The 20,614-nt window shown below is 42.2% G+C and overlaps 1 protein-coding gene and 1 non-coding gene across 7 annotated transcripts in view; both read right to left on the bottom strand.

Moving 5' to 3' along the window:
* Fbxw11 (F-box and WD repeat domain containing 11) overlaps positions 1-16,680 on the bottom strand; it is a 121,788-nt gene extending 105,108 nt beyond the window's left edge. For 2 of the 6 annotated variants that reach the window (XM_071611991.1, XM_071611993.1), the window contains exons 1-2: positions 16,506-16,680; positions 6,326-6,487 (exon numbers count right to left, since the gene is read on the bottom strand). Coding sequence is in view for 2 of the 6 variants with exons in the window: in XM_027938601.2 (XP_027794402.1) it covers positions 16,506-16,550 (45 nt within the window). In the remaining 4 variants the exon portion in view is untranslated. Of the gene's footprint in view, positions 1-6,325; positions 6,488-16,041; positions 16,096-16,505 lie in introns of those variants that run through there. The other 4 variants (XM_027938601.2, XM_027938602.2, XM_071611995.1 and 1 more) reach the window with 3 other exon arrangements.
* Trnas-cga (transfer RNA serine (anticodon CGA)) lies at positions 12,607-12,674 on the bottom strand. Its single transcript has one exon. It is a non-coding gene; the product is annotated as a tRNA-Ser (tRNA).
* Positions 16,681-20,614: the final 3,934 nt, after the last annotated feature.

Raw genomic sequence — 20,614 nt, 5'->3', positions numbered from 1 at the left:
AAGCCCACGGGTATGGTGACACAGACAAGGAAAGTGGAGAAACTCTGTGAATGCTAGTTCACAAACGTAGAATGAAGGACAATAAGAAAACCACAATCTTGTAACTCATGTTGTAATAACGGACTTCAGGATTAGGATGCTGACATCACTGGGTAAAAAGTTGTAAATGAAAAGGGTATTTATGAGGTGCCAAAATAGTGTCCCGTAGATTCCTCTCTAATAACACAAATCTGTACATTCAATATGAAGAGATGTGGCTACTGTCACCATAGCAGTGGGATTGAGTTTAGCACAGCCCCTAAAGAGACAGCCTGACAGTAAGTGCCCCCTGGTGTGACTCAACATCAGAGGCCTTCACCTATGAGGAAGCACTCCTGCCAAAATGTGTCGCATGGATACATCTTACCAAACGTCCAGCTTACAGGAGGTATGGGAGCGACAGTTACAAGTTAAATGATACTATGAAGAAATACTCAAATGAATACAGAAGGCTGCACCTCCTGTATGAGAACTAACTGAACTGCGCTCTTCAAAGAAATTAATACCAGGAAAAGAGGAAAAAGGTAAGAAAAAGGTAAAAAATAGTTTCTTACTATTCTGAATTAAAAAACAGTAAAAATGCACAACTAAATTCACTCTGCATGGATCCTGCACTCTGTATGGTTTGGGGCTTTTTGAAAGGAAGGAGATGCTACAGAAGACATTCATGGGATAGCTGGGAAAATTTAAACTTTACTAAATTTCTTTCACCATGTTAGAGATTAAGCCCAGGGCCTTGCACATGCTGGGACAGTGCTCTACCTCTGAGCTATACCAATATCTCAAAGAGTCTATTCAGAATGCCTCCTCCAAGAATCTGCCCGGAACATATCTGTACTGTCTCCTTCATGTGTGAAATGACATAAAGTTATTCTTTATAACATCACATTTAATAGCAAAAGACAGGAAATAACGCACATATGCACCAGTAGACTAGTTATACAAAACATGGTATATGTGTATAATAAATCAACACATACCTTTTAAATGATCACCTCAACAAAACATGAAAGCTCTTTGGGAATGGATATGGAAGATGATTAATCATGTTTTACATTAAAAAGGCGGGGAGAGTGCTGGGGTAGTGGCAGTGGTAGTGCACTTGCCTAGCACGTGTAAAGTGCTGGGGTTCGACCCTCAGCACCACATAATAAATAAAATAGGACTGGGGCTGTAGCTCAGTGGTAGAGCACCTGCCTCACATGTGTGAGGCACTCACTGAGTTCAATCCTCAGCACCACATAAAAATAAATATATTGTGTCCACTACAACTAAAAAGAAAAATATTTTTAAATAAATAAATAAATAGAGTCATAGGGCTGGGGATATATCTCAGTTGGTAGAGTGGTTGCCTTGCATGCACAAGCCCTGGGTTCAATCCCCAGCACCACAAAAACAAATAAATAAATAGGTGGGGTTATTATGTCCATCTACAACTAGAAGTACATAAATAAAAATCTAGGTGCAGATCAGTGTATAGAGACATATAGAGGAAGGTTACACAGAAATGTAGAAGACTTTTTTCATTTGCTAAGCACTTCCTATTTGTATTAAATTTTGTGTCACAGATATATTTCATTCAAAAAATTTTTCGGGGCTGGGGATGTGGCTCAAGCGGTAGCGCACTCGCCTAGGCATGCGTGCGACCCGGGTTCGATCCTCAGCACCACATAATAAACAAAAATGTTGTGTCCGCCAAAAAATAAATAATAAATAGTTCTCTCTCTCTCTCTCTTAAAAAAAAAAAAAAGAGAATAGTATTGCACTATTGACTCTAGAGAAACTTATAAAAAAAAAAAAATTTTCAAGTATTGATTGATGAGTTCATTAGCTGTAATGAACTCCTGTCTCCATTGGAGTCTGAAGTAAGTATATATAGTGAAAGCAGAATATAGTAAAGATCTGCTTAAAAATCCCTGCCACACTGGAGACCAGCACAGCATCTCAATAATTCCAACGCAGCTAATTTTCACCCTAATTCTGGAACAGTTCACTGTTTCTTCAACTGACAATAGGTAAAATTGCTTGTATTTGGGCCTCAGACTGTGGTATAAAAAAAGTGTTTCTTAACAGGTGCATTGATGCATGCTATATATAATCCTAGCTACTCTGGAAGGTGAGCCAAGAGGATCCCAAGTTTGAGCCCAGTCTGAGCAACTTAGAAACACCCTGTCTCAAAAAATTAAAAATAAAGGGCTGGGGAGGAAAGCACTTGCCTAGCATGTATGAGGCCACAGGTCAACCATGGTGGGAGCGTAGGGACAAAATACCATAATCACAGCTAAATAAAAAGCAATCGAGAATTTAGGCTGAGAGAAGGGCAAGTTTCTATTTAGATTCTTTTAACTCTGTTTAGATTCTTTTTCTCTTGTTTTTGTAATCGCATGCATAAAATTGAATTTCTGTAAATGTACATAAGTTGTATAAAGACAACTCTGAGTTTTTAAAAACACATTTCAGGGGCTGGGCTTGTGGCTAAGCAGTAGAGCACTCGCCTAGCACATGCAAGGCCCTGGGTTCAATCCTTAGCACCACATAAAAATAAATAAATAAAATGAAGGTTTTGTGTCCAACTACAACTAAAAAATAAATATTAAAAATAAATAAAATAAAAACACATTTCAAAAACTGTGCTTCTAGTAATTAAATGGAAGGAAAAAATCACAACCCAAGTACAAAAGGTCTATAATTTGCTCACTAGGAATGGGCAGTAGTTGGTTATAACAGAATTCCCAGGTCAGAATGAAAAGGAGAGATCGGTAAGAAGACCTCTCAGTCAATATCATGTACACTCTCAGGTTCTGGTCCCGTAGCTCTGGTAGCCCACCCTTTTATGTTGACATGCCCATAACCAATATACATATTCTCCAATCTGCATTTGAACAATCACGTTACCTGAACTAAGGTAAAAAGTAGCTACCACTGAGGCTAGAAACTCTCAAATATTTCTCACCCTGCACTCTTTGGTGAGCTCCAAACCAATATTCCTATTAGATACTCTACTTGAGGCTATTTACCCACAAGGAACTCAAGTTCACTGCAACCCAAAGTGAACTCATTCCTTCTCCTTCCCCCAATCTCTTCCACTAGTATTTCCTACCCTGGAGGGGGGGGGGGGGGGGGATTCATTCAGCTGCCCAAGCCAAAAACTAAAGAGTCACACTATCGTTCCTAATCTCTCCTTCTACTCCATCCTGTCCAAACCTAGCCCATCCTTATCATCCTCACTGACAGTGCTCTGGTTCACCTTCATCACTGCTCAGTAGACCAGAGGTCTTCCTGCCTTCAAGTCTCCCCAATCCATCTTTGGCATATACCTGCTAAAATTAACTTCCTAAAATACAAAGTTGGTTATGTTACTCTTTCTACTTCAAAAACAGAAAGAGAATAACAAGTCCCAAAGTAATGATAAAAACAAGCACTATTTAATAACATGATGCAATGCAAACAGAATCTACACCAGGCATATAGCCTTCTGAACATGTCCCTATTCTACAAGGTACTGTATGACCACATTAAATAAGCTAGTATAAAGAGGCCACAGGAAAGCAAAGAAATTTCAACTGTTTTCTTAGAGTTGAAAGCAATACAAAATGAGTCACAGCAATGATGAAGAAACCTTAAGGAAAACAAAAGGGCTCTCAGACTTGTAAGTTAAGAGTGCATTCAAGCTGAATATACTGACTTATCTAAAAATGAATGGCCTTAATCGGAGAAAGATCTGGGAAGCAAAAGCAAACTGAGAAGAAAAAGAGGTTTGGCCATTAAGAAAAAACATCCATACCCAGAGTAAACTGAATGGGGTTGTCTCAATCCCACCAGCAGATATCTCACCTCCTCAGCTGAGTTCATAAGATGACCTACTAGGTAAAGTTTACCTACAGAAGGACAGGGCTGCAGCCATTTGGCTTAAGTCTGAAGGTTTCTCTCAATTAAGCTGCCATATAAGTTAAGATCTAGTAAGCAAATCTGTCCACCAGTAAAAGAACATACTCATCATGCTAACACACGTACATCATTGTCAATTCATAAATTAGAATTCTGGTTTTCCCCATCAGTCTTGTAAGGATGGTTACTATATTAGTACAACTCTGGAATAAGAAGCTGCTCTGAGCATGCTAATCAGATCAGATTTTCTGAGGATGCTAACCAAGGACCAAATCTAGGATGATAATAAATTCTACAATTTAATTAAATAAAATGTAGGATTCAGGTACTGAGTTGCAGAGCCACATTTCGAAAATTACCACATGTGACTAGTCACTGCCACACTGAAGAGCACAGATACTGAATATTTCTTTCTCTTTCTTTCTTTCTTTTTTTTTTTTTCCTGTGGGGGTGTGGGGGATCAAACCCAGGGCCTCACACATGCTAGGCGAGCGCTCTACTATCGAGGCACAATCCCAACAGAAGGTTTTGTTGCAGAGCACGATTTTGAAACAGAACCTCAACTAACTTCCTATGCGTTCTCTTGGGAAACAGCCTAATAGCCTAAATGCTGATACAGAACCTGCGCCCTTCTAAGCAGGTAAGAAATACACATTCAACTGCTTCCTTTGCCTTGGCAATGACTGCTGAGTCAGAACACCACAGTTTCAGTCTTCAGGATCTCAGTTCCTCTATCTGCTCTGAACAATCCTCTAACTTGGAGGCAGAACAGCAGAGAGGCTGGAAGTCCGTTCTCTGTGCCAGATGCCCGGATCCAAACCTCACTTTGCTTCTGTAAGACGTGGGGCCCTGAACATGTTGTTTAACTATTCTATTCTTCAGTTTCCTCATCAGTTAAGTAGAACCTACCTTATCAGGTAACCATAAAGACAAAATGAGTTTAAAAGGGAATAAATCAGGGCTGGGCTGTGGCTCAGTGGCAGAGCACTTGCCTCGCATGTGTGTATGAAGCACTAGGTTTGATCCTCAGAACCACATAAAAATAAATAAAATAAAGGTATTGTGTCCATCTACAACTAAAAAAAATACTTTTTTTAAAGAAGGAATAAACCATGCTCCATAGATAGGAAGCACCCAGTTGTCGTTATCTACCATTATTTCTACTGGTACTATTGCCGCTGCCAACACCGCCACCCCTCCAACAGCCCTCAGGTGACAAATATGAAAAATGTCACCAAGGAGAAATATTAGCAAATGCAAAGAAATTAAACTAAAACAAGGATCACAAAGTCAGAATGTGGTCAAAAAGAAAACTGTATAAGATTATAGGGTATGAAGTAATCTAGAGAGAATATTAAATACCAAAGTTATTTTGTCAAAACAGCTGCCTGACAAATCACATGGCAAAATTGAGCGGATGAGCCATTTAAATAACCAATAAATACTAAAAATGAACTGGGAAGACACAGGTTTGAGTTCACTAGACCAAATGATACTTTTTTATAAAGCACTTTTTGACATTTAAATACACTGCCTTACACTCCCCTAAATTACATCTATGTTCACTGGATGAAAGCATTGGAGAACTTCTGATTTTTCAGTAGGCAAGCAGAGCATCAGGCATGATTAAAATGCCACATGCCACACAATGCCACATGCCACACAATGTCCCTACACGACTTGAAGTGAAAAGTCGCTGCAGAAAATCAAAATGGAAATCCAGAAGTTGAAGTACAAATTTCAGCAAATGGAGTAAGATGGTAAGACCCAAAGTGTTGGGAATACAAAATGCAATTGTAAAGCCTGGATGTGCTACTGGCTAGCTGTATGACCCTGAGCAACTTGCCCTTATTTAATGCTCACCAGCCTCATTTAGACTTCTCTAAAACACAGGTGAAGCACTAGGCCAATTAAGAAATACATGCAAAAGCCTGTAACTGGCCTGGCATTTAGCACATCTCTCAATAACAATTGCTACAGTTGCTAAAACTTCCTTTGAAGACTCCCAAGAGTCCTAAGGACAAAAGACCACTATTACATGGTAACTACAGAAAGTAGTTTTACCAGATATTGCCTGTAAATTTTGTGTGATGCCTCAAAACGACCATGTGTTCCATATTTAATGAGCTATCCCCCCATCCAAAAAAAATTCCGTTTACAGTACTGTCTAGATTATAACTAAAAACTACTTAGGCCTATAATTGCATTTCTTACACTGAAACAAAGTTTTTTACTAGCAGTTCCATCCCTGATCCCCACTCAAACACACACTAAGCACAAATATCTAGTATTTCTTTCTTCCCCTAGTAATGAAAAACAGAAAGAAAAAGATTTTTTTTTAAGTTTCTTTCAGTGATGTGAGTTCCACAAAACAAAACAATACAGGGTAATCGCTTACCTGGAAAATATTTTGTACTTCAGATCCACCAATCCAGAATGAATGGGGGTACTCCCTTTCAGACTAGTCTGAGAAAAGACAGCAGTCAAGCATCTTCCAAGATTCTTTCCGTTTACTGTATCCAGCTTTCTTCAACAAAATCCCAAACATGCACTTCGGTAACTGTTGAAAGACAGAAAGCAATCCATACACCCACCATGGCACCAGCGGCAAAGGACAGCCACCAAGGAATGGAAGGAAGGGTCAATGAAATGGTGGATCTGAGGTACAGAAAGAAGGCGCAGCCCAAGTCAGGTACTGGCATCAAAGGCCTGCGGCAGTATTCCTCCTCAGCAAGAAACTCCAAGGCAAATAATGAAGCGGCTCTAATGGTAGTATGTACTTGCAATAAATAGCATGCAATTTCCAAATGAAAGCAAATAAAAACTGACCCAACCATCCACATAAAGTGTCCTTTATCTGTTTTCCTAAGACAGCTCCTTCACCATTACAAAACGCCTGTCAATCAAAATGAATGAGATGGGAGGGTTCAAATACCTCCCAATAAAGATACTTACTTAAGCACCTCTCAAAGCAATCTTTTGGTTTGCTACACAAAAGACATCAAATCTTCACATATCACCCAAATCCTCAACCCTCAGCTGCCATACAAAACATTTTAGAAGGATTTAAGAGTAAACTTCTATTCAATAAAGGCCAATACCCAACAATGGCCAGTCAGCAAGTAAACAAGGAAAAATCATGAAGGACAATAAGAAACAACTAGGGCACACCCTTAAATATTAAGTCCATTCCATATTACATGAATTTTTTTTTCTACCATACCAACTCTTCCCTTAGACTGAACTATAAACAAACTACATGAAAGAGAAAAAAGCATCCAATAAGATGACACAGAAAATTTAAAAGTTGAATTTATTTGCACATAGATTTGCTCCTTCCTCGACTGCCACACTACTGTCAAAATGCTCTTGCTGTAATTATAACACCTGCCTTTATTGCTAATGGGTCAGGCCCTCCACTTTAATTACCCATATTTAATTCTCAAAGAAGAGCAGAAAGAAACAACTTGCCCAGACTCCAGTCTACTAGATGGCAGAGCCAACACCCCTCTTCACCACTGTCCCCCATGTCCAAGGGTCAGAAAGGATGGGATTCCTGGGACCTAAGCTTTACTTTTGAAAGTCCTAAGTTAATGAACATGGGAACTGAGAACTACAGAAACACACCAATAGTAAAAACTCCAGCCTAGCTGAACCGGTTGAGCCATGCTGAGAGGCAAACTCTCCAGATCTTGCCACTTAAAAAAGCATTTCATTACCAAAGAGCCACAGAGTTCTAAGGCCTATAATATAATGCTAAAACAAAACACATTATGATGGTGTGTAAGCATTCCTTGTGTTTAGCTGTAAAGTCTGTCTGTGACAAAGAATCCCAAATTCAGTTGAACCCAAGTAACTTTCACACTTTAAGATTTGTTAACAATCCATAGGCAATGACTAAAGACAATTTGATCTTTCACACTGTGGGCAAAGCAAATGAAGTCAATGAAATCCCAGCCTATATTAACCTCACCATAACCATCAAATGGAAATCTCTTAATACAACTTAAATGAGTTCACGTAAGTAAAATCCCAGGCCAAAAAAAAAAAAAAAAAAACGAGTGATAAGTTTCTCCCATGATATTACTCAAGTCAAGAATAAATTGGAAACCAAATTTTGATAAAAGTAGCTAGTAAGCTATGGCTAACAGTTAATTACTAAAGCAATATATTATGTTTTCTCAGAGTATTACTTACTGTTATATTCAAAATGCAGAACAAGTGATAGCAAAGCACAACCACAATTTGACAGATTCATTTCTGAATCTCTTGACTCCTCAGGCCCTTTTTCAGTACTGAGTTAATCTTTCCTCCTTTCCTTCAAAAAAAAAAAAAAAAAATTCATTTCTTCTTCAATGCCTAACTGATGGCAAGCCTCATGCTAGAGACACTAAGATCAACAGATGCCAGACAGCAGTGCCAGGACTGAGTTCTTCCTGTCCCAGCCTCTTTTTCTTTGTCTCTCTCAAGTAGGCATTTTGGAGAACCAAAGTATATTTCATTACTAGTTCTAAAAACCAGTTAAATGTTCTCAATTATTAAATAAATTTTAAAAATACTCAAGTTCCTTTTCCTCAACAGTAGAGCCCTCCTGAAATGTTTTCTTTTCCTGCTCTGGGTCCAAAGCTTTGCACTAGGCCTCCTAGTTCTTCATACTCACAGGGGCACCTTCTCTGCTCATGAGCAGACTCCTCTTTTTCCCCAGATTCCATGCTGGCAGCCCTCTGTTCCTACTTCACAGCTCTCCAGACTGTGAAGGTTTTCACTGTTGACTAACCAGGACCGGGAATTTCCTAAAAATGCTTCCTGCTGACATCACAGAAATCTACAATCTTTGAGTTTTGCTTAAACAGTAAGACCAGGGTTAGAGACACCCTACTGGACTGTCAGGTCTCCCTGGTTGTCTCTCATTTGCTTACAAAGACAAACTTCCTATTAAGCAATTGCAATCAAACAGAAACTTAAAAGAGTGTAACAAGCTCATTCTTGACCAACTGGTTTTTCCCCCCACTGTTAACTAATTCAATGAACAATAATATAACTCATAAGGAAATCTTGCTTATTCTGTTAAAGGTCAAAACCACCAGCTTTGCTAAGATAAGAATCAGAATTCAAAATCAGAATTCAAAAATCAAACCAGGCACAACACCTATAACAATTACACCTGTAATCTTGGGAAGCTGAGACAGAGGATGGCATGTTTGAGGTCAGCCTCAGCAACTTAGCAAGGCCCTAAGCAACTTAGCAAGACCCTGTCTTTTCTTTAATATTCTTCTAGTTGTAGATGGACACAATACATTTATTTATTTATTTATTTGTTTGTTTGTTTATTATGTGATGCTGAGCAGATCAAATCCAATGTTTCAAATGTGCTAGGCAAGCACTCTACCACTGAGCCACACCCCCAGCCCTAAGACCTTGTCTTAAAATAAAAAATAAAAAGGACTGGATTTTTAAAAAATTGAAAATCCATAATTTCCCATAATGTTCTTGTAAACTAATCAACAGCTTCTTTCTACCATGATACCTAAAACAACTCAGTGGGTTCTTGCTGTAGTTACAACAGAGATCTAATCAGGCCAAATTGATGCGTCTTAGTAACCAACCGTAACAATACCTCCCAGATTTTCCAAACTAGTAGCAATACAATGTGATTTCATCATTTCCCCCAAAGATGGCTTATTAAATATATGGCTAAAAGCAAGGAAATGTTAGGCCTCTGTAAAGCTTTACAAATAAATACATGCTCAACTCAAGTGAAAAAATTAAAACCACACCATCTGTCTTGATTTTGCTTCACAAAATATGGTCCCTGTACTTGCAGTCAAGTTAGAAAGGCAGCACTGCTGAAAAGCAAGCTCTGCAAGGTCCTTCCCTGACAGCTCTTCAACAACCTGGAGCACTACCCAAGTCTCCTTACACATACAGACAATCAAAAAGCACCACAGAAGGGTTTCCTGGAAGGCCACATAGCTCACAGTGACAGAGAAGGAAAGGAGCTCAGGTGTCACTCTACAGCCCATGCCCTTTCTGCTACTAAACCATGTTTTTTAAGGTCAGAGAACACGTAGGGTTATTCAACAAATTCACGAAGACATAAAAGCAACTTGGTTTCCTCAATTCTTTGCTAGCAATCACTATGGGATGTATGTAAATCAATCTGCATTGTGTAACACTGCAAATCATGTTTGAAATGTGTCTGAACATCCTGCGCTCCACCCAACATTTGCCACTTTCCCTCACTAGTCTTTCTCCTCTATTCATCTCTACCTTATCTTAAATCAAAAGGAAATCTTAAAAGGTTTCATAGCATGAAAAAAAAAAAGCTAACATTAATTTAAATCAATAAATACCTACTGAGCACCCACACATGGGCTCAGCATTGTGAAGGAGTAAAAGGACTGTCAGATACAGCCTCAGGAAAGTAATGTAACCCAATCACAAATTTCTATAGTATTCAGTAAGATATGATGAATCCCATAAAAATTAAGATTACTGTGAGAAATTAATAACAGATGAAAATTTCCAAAAAGACAAGATGATTAAGATAAAGGCAGAAAGCATAATATGTGAAAACAATCACCGGGAAAACTCAGTTCTACATTTACTGAACACCTGTAAGAATGCACTGTGTGTATGAAGGAGTCGTGTGCCACAGGAAGATGAATAAAGATCCCAATTCTCTTAGTCCAGAGTATGTTAAGTACTACAAGACGAATACAAAGTGCCAGAATTCCTTCATTTAATTTAAGAATGATTACTAGGTACACAGTGCTACAGATATAAAGCAAGATGGTATCAGCCACTGTAATACAACTAACATCAAAAGAGGTGGCATCTGTTGTGTTTTGTGGGTTGATAGGATTTTATCAGCATAAGTATAAGAGAAGATTGCTGAGATGTGACCTAAGCCAATTTGGCCAGAGAGCCACCTCTTAAATCAGTTCACACCACTGTTGTCGCAGGAAATGTCATGAACAGAATTTGGAGGACCATAGTCCTCCAATCTTCAACTGGAAAATAGAATTAAGTGAAGAAAGTCAAGGGGAAAAACCAGAAGGGAGATTGAGATCTGAAGGGAGACCAGATGTAGAATCACTAGGACCGGAAATGCTTTCTTTCCCATAAAGGGCAAATATCACAAGGAAGACCTACCATCCCAAGAGCTCACAAAGAAAAATACTTTGTTTCTTGAATTCAGAGGCCCAAACAGCACTGCTCAGAGGAGTGTATGTGCTGTACAATGGCCTGGTAATTTCTCTGGGATCTGTAAAATAGAGTATCAGTAGACTAAGACCTGAGTTCAGGAACATGTTTATCCTCATCAAATCTGAAAGGACATATAATCTACTACAAAATCACAGACAAATACATCAGTATTTTAGGTACAGCTTCTTTAGGCAGGTCAATGAGGTCTATAAATATATATGTGGTTTATTTCATTTGAACCCCCACTGAAATCTGTGTCTATTTAATCTGCATTTGGGAAATTAGCATACCACTGAAGGTATATGAGGACAAATTATGGTAACAAAAATCCAATTTCTTGATAGAGTCACTAGACAATCCACTTTCATGGCTTAGAAAATCACCAAGAGGGAAGGGGAAAAAAGGATCCAAAAAGAGAGAGACGAAAATTTCCAATAACTTCTCTTATCAGTTTCTTTTATCTCCTTGGCCCTGTAATCTGCCTGTACTTCAGCAACTCTAAAAATAGCATTTATATCACAATTTAATAAGGACTAATGTATTTTAATCTATATTACTTCATTCAACAATTCAACCACTTTAGAGATAACACAGAAAGGAAATGACTCACATAAGGTCACTTAACACAGGGGAATCATTCAACATCTAATAATGGAGTATAGTTCATCATTAATTGTGCAAAGGGAAAAGAGATCTGCTCACACTCATAAAGAAAGCAGGTTTAAGGCTGGAGATATAGCTCAGTTGGAAGAGTGCTTGTCTCGCATGCACAAAGCCCTGGGTTCAATCCTCAGCACCCCAGGAAAAAAGAAAACAAAGAAAAAAGCAGGATTAGTTTTTAAACTTTTTACATCAATTTTCTTGATGTAAAAGACTAACCATTTTTCTCTCCCAATCAGCAGTTCTTGTGAGTGCTTTCTAAAGATGAGTGACTGAACATCAAATCCTATTCCTAACTCAAGAGTTAATAAATACATGATACATAATGCACAGTCTGCATTCTCTCCAGCAAAGCCTACCAGGAACTTTCTATATTTCCAAAATGGATTACCACTCTTCTATTTCACTCATAATACAGCTGACAGTATCGAAGTCAGAAGTTTGAAAAACAGGCCTACAAAAATAGGTAAAGCACTGGGCCAATATAAGGTCATGAAAGTCATGTGGTGGTATTCACTATCAGCAATTGAAAATTTAGTAGAGACTATAAGCTTTTGATTGAGACAACTAAAGCCTGACTCCCATGCCAAAGGTTAGGGGGAGAAGCATCTTTACTGTACCTAGGCCTCAAGAAGGAACAATCACAAGAGGGTAGATGAAATCTGGAGATTTAATTATTCTACTATATGTATGTATATGTGTGAACATATATATATATATATATATATATATATATATATATATATATATATATATTTTGGCGGGGGGGAGTGCTAGAACTGAACTGAAGGACTTTTTTTTTTTTTTTTTTTTTGATGCTGGGGATTGAACCCAGGTCCTTGTGCATTCGAGGCAAGCACTCTACCAACTGAGCTATATCCCCAGCCCTGAACTCATGGACTCCTAAATGCATTCTACCACTAATCTATGTCCCCACCCTCAACCATAACCATAACTAGCTTTATTTCCTACTAATCCAGTAATAAATGATCAGCGGTAGAGTGCTTGCCTAGCATGTGAGAGGCCTGGGGTTAGATCACCAGACCTGGGTTCCATTCTCAGCACTTAAAAAAAAAAAAAACAGTAATATTTTCTCAAAAGTGCAAAAAAGAAGAATCAACCAAGAAAGTAGAGGGATGATGTAAAACAGTGGATGTGTAACCGATGTGATGCTGCAATCTGTATACGGGGTAAAAATGGGAGTTCATAACCCACTTGAATCAAAGTGTGAAATATGATTTGTCAAGAACTATGTAATGTTTTGAACAACCAACAATAAAAATTAAAGAAAAAAAAGAAAGTAGAGGGATGAGATTAAGAAATGGAGAACTAGAAATGTGTTCCTCTTTTTAATATAGCACGTTCTAGAACATCACATGAAAATGATCTTGTTAACCATTGATTACTATAATTACAAATTTTGGGCTAATAAAATTATTCTGAAGCTATCTAATAAAAATCTAAAATATTTCAAGCTCTGGGCTCCCAAAATACCATCAGTTTAACCATTCCCCTTCTTCAATTATGTTATTTTAAAACCAATATAAAAAATTTTTTTTAATCTACTTCTGAAAATTGTAATTTTTTTTTTTTTTTAGAGAGAGTGAGAGAGAGAGAATTTCTTTAATATTTATTTTTTTTTAGTTTTCGGCAGACACAACATCTTTGTTTCTATGTGGTGCTGAGGATCGAACCTGGGCCGCACACATGCCAGGTGAGCGCGCTACTGCTTGAGCCACATCCCCAGCCCGAAAATTGTAATTTAAATGTAGTGAACTTTATATACAGAGATATGAAAAATTGTGGTATATATGTGTATTAAGAATTGTAATATGGGCTAAGGTGGTGGCTCAGCAGTAGAGTGCTCGCCTAGCATGTGCAAGGCCCTGGGTTCGATCCTCAGCACCACATAAAAATAAAAATAAAGGTATTGTGTCCAACTACAACAACAACAACAAAAAAAAAATTTTTAAAAAAAGAATTGTAATGCAAAAAAAAAGTACAAATGTATAAAGGCATAAATTGACATGAACATACTTTCTACAGAGATACGAAAAATTGTACTCTATATGTGTAATAAGAATTGTAATGCATTCCATTGCTGTCATGTATTTTAAAAAAATAATAAAATCAATTAAAAAAAGAAGATAACCATTAAAGGGAAAAAAAATGTAGTGAATACTAAAGCCACATGCAATTGGACTGTAAGGCATTATCATTCTGCATTTGATCCTGGATTTACTCAATCAGTGGGTTAAGCACCTGTGTCATCTATTACACTAACATAAATACATACATGTTTATGAGAAGGGTCATCCAAGTCTCTTATCTAATATCCCTTTCAAGAAATATCCAAACACTTAAGTGAAAAGATATTTTTAAATTGATCGTAACTATGAAACTCTTTTGTTAAATTTTATAAGAATCTTAGTTTAAATCCTAGTTTACAATATGCTTACATGGTTTACTATCATATAAAATCAAAACTTTTTATTTTTTTTTTTTTTGGGGGGGGGGGGGGGGTTGCTAGGGATTGAACCCAGGGCCTTATGCATATTAAGCACATGCTCCACCACTGAGCTGCTCCCTCGGTCCTGAAATCAAAACTTTTTAAAGTTTATAAGCATAGAAAGTCAGCAAATTTATTTTTGTTGTTGTTGTTGTTGTTGTTGTTGTTGGACACAATATCTTTATTTTATTTTTATATGGTGCTGAGGATCAAATTCAGGGCCTTGCTCGTGCTAGGCAAGTGCTCTACCATTGAGCCACAACTCCAGCCCGGAAAGTCAGCAAATTTAAAAACCAGTTTTAAAATGTAAAGACTCCTCCCCCCTCCAACCATATACTCAAAGGCACTGACATGGGTTACATTGTATTTATTCTAATTCTTTTGAAAATAAAGACATTTTAGTTATTTTTTTTAATTGAATGGAAACAGAAGGAGTGCAGAACAGCACTCAGAGGTACTAAGATACAGCTTTCCAATATGAAAAACTCCTCCTGTTTAAAGAACATATATTCTACATCCTTAAAAATGTGTACGTCACTCCAATTAAGATATTTTGCCAAAATAATCCACTACAAAAGGTGCCAAATATCAAACTGTTGACCAGTTTGATAAATTATGCTGAAAAGGAAAAGTTACTCAATTAATGAAGATCAAATAAAAACCCACAGGTGACATGATCCCTTTGAAAACAGTCACACCTACATGCGGGCGTGCACACGCACTCGCACAAATCAGATACTACCAAAGGTTTTCCCCTCTAGTTTTCAAGAATGCTGGATTAGTCTAGTTCTGTGAATTATGCAAATAATAGCAAATATTAAACTCCCTTTGTATTTATGCTACTGTACTTCCATTTTTAAAACATGCATCTCAAATCCCCAGATACCATCATCCACAAAAACCATGCAACTATCCAACAGACTTTCAGTGTCACCATTTATTATTTATAGCATTAAATGGGGGAAGTGGCTCTGATGTCACCAACCCTACCCGTGGAATCACTGACTCAAATATTTTCACCCAGGAGAAGACTGGCTAGGAAAACATTTTGCTAGGTTAAGTAGATTCTTTCACCTTTCCTTTCAACCCTGGGGTAGAAATTGTTACTGTGTTAGCATAGATACAAAGAAACTGTCAAGGTTTCCACAGGAAGAAACCCTGCGCAAGTCCACTTGCTGAGGGAAAGACTTCCTCCCCACTCTCCAGCCCGTTTGAGTTCCCTAATGTTCAAATTGCCAGGTAATACCTGCCATATTTTCCTTCTTCCACTATATCACCTACTAATTAGCAAATTCCTCACTTTTACTAGCCACTCTGTGTGTTCTGTTTCTAAAAACCCTTTCTGGCTCCAAGTCAGTCCTAAGGCAAAAAAAAAAAAAATTAGGGGTGTCACTGGACCAGGGAGACTAGCATGGCTACTAACAGTTTCTAACAGAAAAGGGATCGCTTCCCCAGGGGCCAAGGACTCCCCCTCCCCCCTTTTAAGAAGAAAGCCCGGGTGGCAGCTGAGTACGCCCCCAACCCCGGTTCCCTAAACTGCTCGGAAAACGTAAAGTTGCGGTTTTCCTTTCCTGGGGGATGGAATCCGGAGCACCTGGGGCCTCGCTAGGAGAACACCCCACCGCCGCTGGGAAGCCCTTTGTCCGAGCAGCCCGACACCGCAGGGGCCCGGAGGGAGGCCCCTCTCCGCCACAGCCCCGGGCCGGGCCGCCCACCCCCGGCCCCGCGGGGCCTACCTCGGCATCCGCACGGCCGCGGGCCAGGGCAGTGGTGCCGGGAGCCCCGCCAGGACGGCGGGCCCGAGGGCCTGGACCTCTCCTCCGCACCCCTCCCACCATCTCCCGGGGCCTGGCGGGGCTCGGAGAGTGGTGCGGGCCGGGCCGGGGACACTCGGCAAATCCCCTCCGCAGAGGGAGAAGGCGAGGCCAGCGCGCGTGCGACCGCGGCCACAGCGAGCGAGCAAGGCCGCCGTGGCCGGGCCGGGGTCGGGCCGGGAGGGGGCGAGCCGCGGGCACCGAGGGGGCCGGGCCGGCCGCGAGTTCCGGGGCGCGGGAGGCCTGCGCCGAACCCGAGCGCGAGGAGGCGGGGGCGCCGCCTGGGCCGCGGCGGCGGGGCCGGGCCGGGCTCTCGCCGGACGTTGGGTGGGCAGGCCCGCCCGGGGCCGGACGGAAGAGCGGACGGTCCCGCGGGCCGCACTCACCATGAGCTCGATGGTCTTGTCCTCAATCACCGAGTCGGGCTCCATGGCGGCCCCGGCGGCCCCGCCTCGCTCTCCCCGCGCAGCAGCGAACGGCCCGGGCGGAGGAGGCGGCGGCGGAGGCGGCGATCGCACCCACTCTAGCTGCCAGCCCGCCCGGGCCGCCGGCAGCTCCGCCCTCCCCTCGGCGGACGCAGCACGCAGAGCGAGGACTACGGCTCCCAGCAGGCGTCGCGGGCACGGGCGCGGGCGCGGGGCGCTGAGGGGGCGTAGCCCGCCCCGGGCCTCTCCCCGCGTCCCGAGGTCGCCTTCGTCCGGAAGCTGCGCCGAGCTGCGAGCGCGTGTCGGGCGCACCTCGAGTACCGAGGGCCGGCTCGGGACAGGCCGCGCGCGCGCCGCGACTACATGTCCCAGGAGGCGCCGCGCGCGGCTCTGCTTCCGGCTGGGCTCTGCCGACTTCCTGCCGGCTGGGGCTGCTTGCACCGGGACAGAAACCCCGAGACCACTCCTCGCTCGTCAGAGGCCCTGCGTGCGCCCGGCTTCCGCACATGCGCGTTGGCCGCCTGCGACCCCCTGCGTCCCCCTGCGTCCCTCTGCGTCCGGTGGCCACACGGCGGGCGCTATTCTGGTTGAGGGGTGGGTGATGGAGCGATGGATGCTAGGTGCCCGCAAAGGTGGAGGCCAAGGGCTCAGGCGTGGCAGGTGGGCCCGAGCGCGAGGAGCTCGGCCGGGACTCGCAAAGGACGGGCGTGGCGCGAATGGGGAGAGGGGAGAGGCGGCCCGCGCTGCGCTGCGCTGTGCCCCGCGAACTGGCGGGCGCTGAGAGGACAGGTTCTCTGAAGACGGATCCTCTTACTTCTTCGCTCTGAAAGCACTTTTTAAGCCCCCATGCTCTGCTAGGCACTGTGCTAAGCCCTGGGGATCGGCTCTACCCGACAGACAGGCCCCTGCCTTCGGGGGATTCCGGTGGGGGGACGCAGACGTTAACCACAGCAATCGGCGGCCAGCGGGCACACTGCTGGAGACGCCTTCTAGTGACCTCTGCCTTCCGCCGCCCCGGGGATGCCCGTGTCCTCCCCAGCCCCGGGAGCAAGCCGGCGGCGAGTGAGCTGGGTTGGGTACTAGTCGCCATGATCCCCAACACGCCACCGGGCACCTCGTGGCGCCCCAGCGAGGGCTTGGCTCTGGAGTAGATGCCGGCGTGGGGGGGGGGGGGTAATTCGATGATCGGACAACTGTATACATCTTACCTGCCAGAAGAGAATACTAAACTGACGCTAAAGCTGTAATTGGTAAAGAAGTTCAGCCCCAGGAATTAGCCTGTCGGGGGTATTTAGTCATCTTTTGTGGTCTGGAAAATGTTCAGGTTTTGTCTGTGTTCACACATGATTTTGAAGTAGTCTTGCTTTTATCTTGATCTTCCATGATTACAGAATGGCCTTATCTGAGGTTGATGTTCCGTGAAATTGTTTATGTTCTATAGGAGAACACAAGGCCTCTCTGTAAGGGCTAGGCTATTGTCTAGTAACATTACAACCCAACCCATTTACCAGGCCAGCTCCCAGTGTCAGAGACATTTGCTTTCCTGTTTATCAAACGTTTCTAGATGACCTAGAAATCTTTGCCTTTTTAAGGACAGAGCTATTACAGTAATTTGTATACACAGGATGCAGTCTAAGTTCCCTGCAGGTAGAATTTGACATTTCATAATCTTTGGTGCTTTTCACCAAGAGAATTGAAAGAAAAGCAATAGGAAGAAAGAGCCCAGAATTGGAAGGTTATTGCCATTAACTTGTTGTATGAATTTCATGAAGCAATTTTCCCTCTCTGGACCTTGGGACATTAAGTAGTAAAACAAGGAGGTTGAGATAAATGGTCTTCATTTCAGTTACTTATTGCAATATAACAAACCGCCCCGAGACTCAGTAGCTTAGGTGCATTGGTCTATTTTTACAATTGTGTGGGCCCACATGGCATAAGCTGAGGTTACACATGGGCTACAGTCAGCTGGAATCTCCTTCAAAATGACTTCTCATCCTCTCGTGCCTCTCTTTTCCACAGGGTTTCTTATCACTCAAGCTTCTGCATGGTGGTTAGGAAGAGGACAAGCCCCAATGAACAAATGCTTGTCAAGCCTCTGGTTGTACCACACTTGCTAATGCCCCATTGGCCAAAGCAAGTCATGAGACCAAGTCCACAGTCAGTGTGGAAAGGTTCTCCACAGGGACTTGAGTGCAGAGAGGCTTGGTTCATTGGGCTCCACCAATGGAACAGCCAACCCAAACTGCAAAGGTCCCAGCACCTGCCACAGGACATAGCACAGCAGGGACAGGCAGGAGTCCTGTGCTGAATACGAGCACCCTCCCCATGTGTATGTTTATCTTAAACCATCTTATTTTAAAATTTGACAGTTTCACATTTTAAAATCTGCATTTCCAGCTTTTCTTTCAAAGTTAGAATATCTGACTATTGGTTTGTTCTTGCAGTGCAAGGGATTGCACCCAGGGCCTTGCACATGCTGGCAAGCGCTCCACCACTGAGCCACACCCCAGCCCTGCCACTGTCTTCTTTACGTCAAGTCTGTCCTCCGTGGTTTCCCATGTTGTCACCACTCTGTTATTCTGTATCTGTATCCTAGTCTTTTTTCTGCTGCTGTAACAATACCTGAGACTAAGAGGTGTGTTTAGTTCATGGTTCTGAAGTCCAACAGGATGGCACTGGCATCTGCTTGGCATCTGATGAAGGCCTTTCCCTAGGTCATGACATGACAGAGGGTGTCACATGGCAAGTCAGCGCAAGCTAGCCATGTGGCTTACAATACAGCCACTCCCTTGTACCTCATATCTCAATCCATTCATGAGGGCAGAGCCCTCATGACCATGTCACTCTTAACAGTCCAACCTGGTCCCACCTCTTAACACCTAGCAATGGGGATTAAATTTCAACTTGAATTTTGGTGGGGACATTTAAATCCTAGCTATCCGTATGCTTCTCTTTAATTTTGTACCAAATCAATAGATATTTGTGTTTGCCATCCTGTCATTAGAACTGAAATAGAGATTGACTCAAGGTTTCTGTTCTTTTATTAAATCATACCCCCCACACACATTAAAAAGAAAAATAATACTAATATTATTGGATCCAATTCCCAAAGCTCAGTGGGATTAAAAAGTCATGTTAATGACAGCAGTCTACACAAGCCAAGCCCAGCCAGTCTCCTCACCCTTGCCTCTTCTGAACAAAAACTCAGTGTGCGCCTCTTCTGAACAAAAACTCAGATATTCTTAGTGCCTCAGGCATGATACCAGCTGGCGATGATTTGGTCCTGGAGAAAAGGCAGAAGACCCAGAAGCACATTTCCCCTGATGTTTGAAGTAGCTTTGCTCCAGGGTCCGCAAAACTTGCTAACGGTGCAGGATACAAGTCCATGTCCCTGAACCAAAACCCTGAGATCCAGATGCTCAGGATTCAAAATTATTTGTACAACTTGGATTGTACAAAGCTGGAATGATGTGTATACACTGTGTCTAAGGTGACACTCCCAGGGACAAGGACAACACTCCAGAATCAAATACATGAATTGTTTGGCAGCAACTAGTGTGTGCTCCTATTAGCTATTCACAAAATCTCAGCTCCAAGTGCACCTTTCCTGCCACACTTTGAGATTGGGAGCAGGACCCCATGAGTATTTCTCCTCTGCCAGCCGGCACTGTGGTTCACTGTCAGTAGAGAGCAGTGGAGGAACACAACAGAATGGAGGGGGCTTCTGGTCCTGGTTCTGGTACTTTCTTTTCCTTCTTGCTTTTTTGGCTCATGGCCACAGACCACTTACAGAACTGTGCCTCTCACGTGCGTACACTCACGTGTGTGAGCTCTTTGTCTCTCTCTCTCTCTCTCTCTCTCTCTCTCTCTCTCTCTCACACACACACACACACACACACATACACACACACACGACTGGGACATTCAAAATGAGCTTCCCAGCAAGTTCCCTGACATCTCAATAGGCTGTTTCCTGCCTGCAGCACCTCAGCAAACTTCAACATGTAGTGGGCCACACCACCCTCTTCCATCAAGGTCAAGTAAGCTTGAGAGAGGTCCATGTGGTAAGG

The sequence above is a fragment of the Marmota flaviventris genome, chromosome 5 (assembly GCF_047511675.1).
Source record: "Marmota flaviventris isolate mMarFla1 chromosome 5, mMarFla1.hap1, whole genome shotgun sequence".
Taxonomy (NCBI): Eukaryota; Metazoa; Chordata; class Mammalia; order Rodentia; family Sciuridae; genus Marmota; species Marmota flaviventris.
The sequence above is the reverse complement of the archived record's forward strand: the minus strand, read 5'-3'. Positions and strand labels throughout refer to the sequence as shown.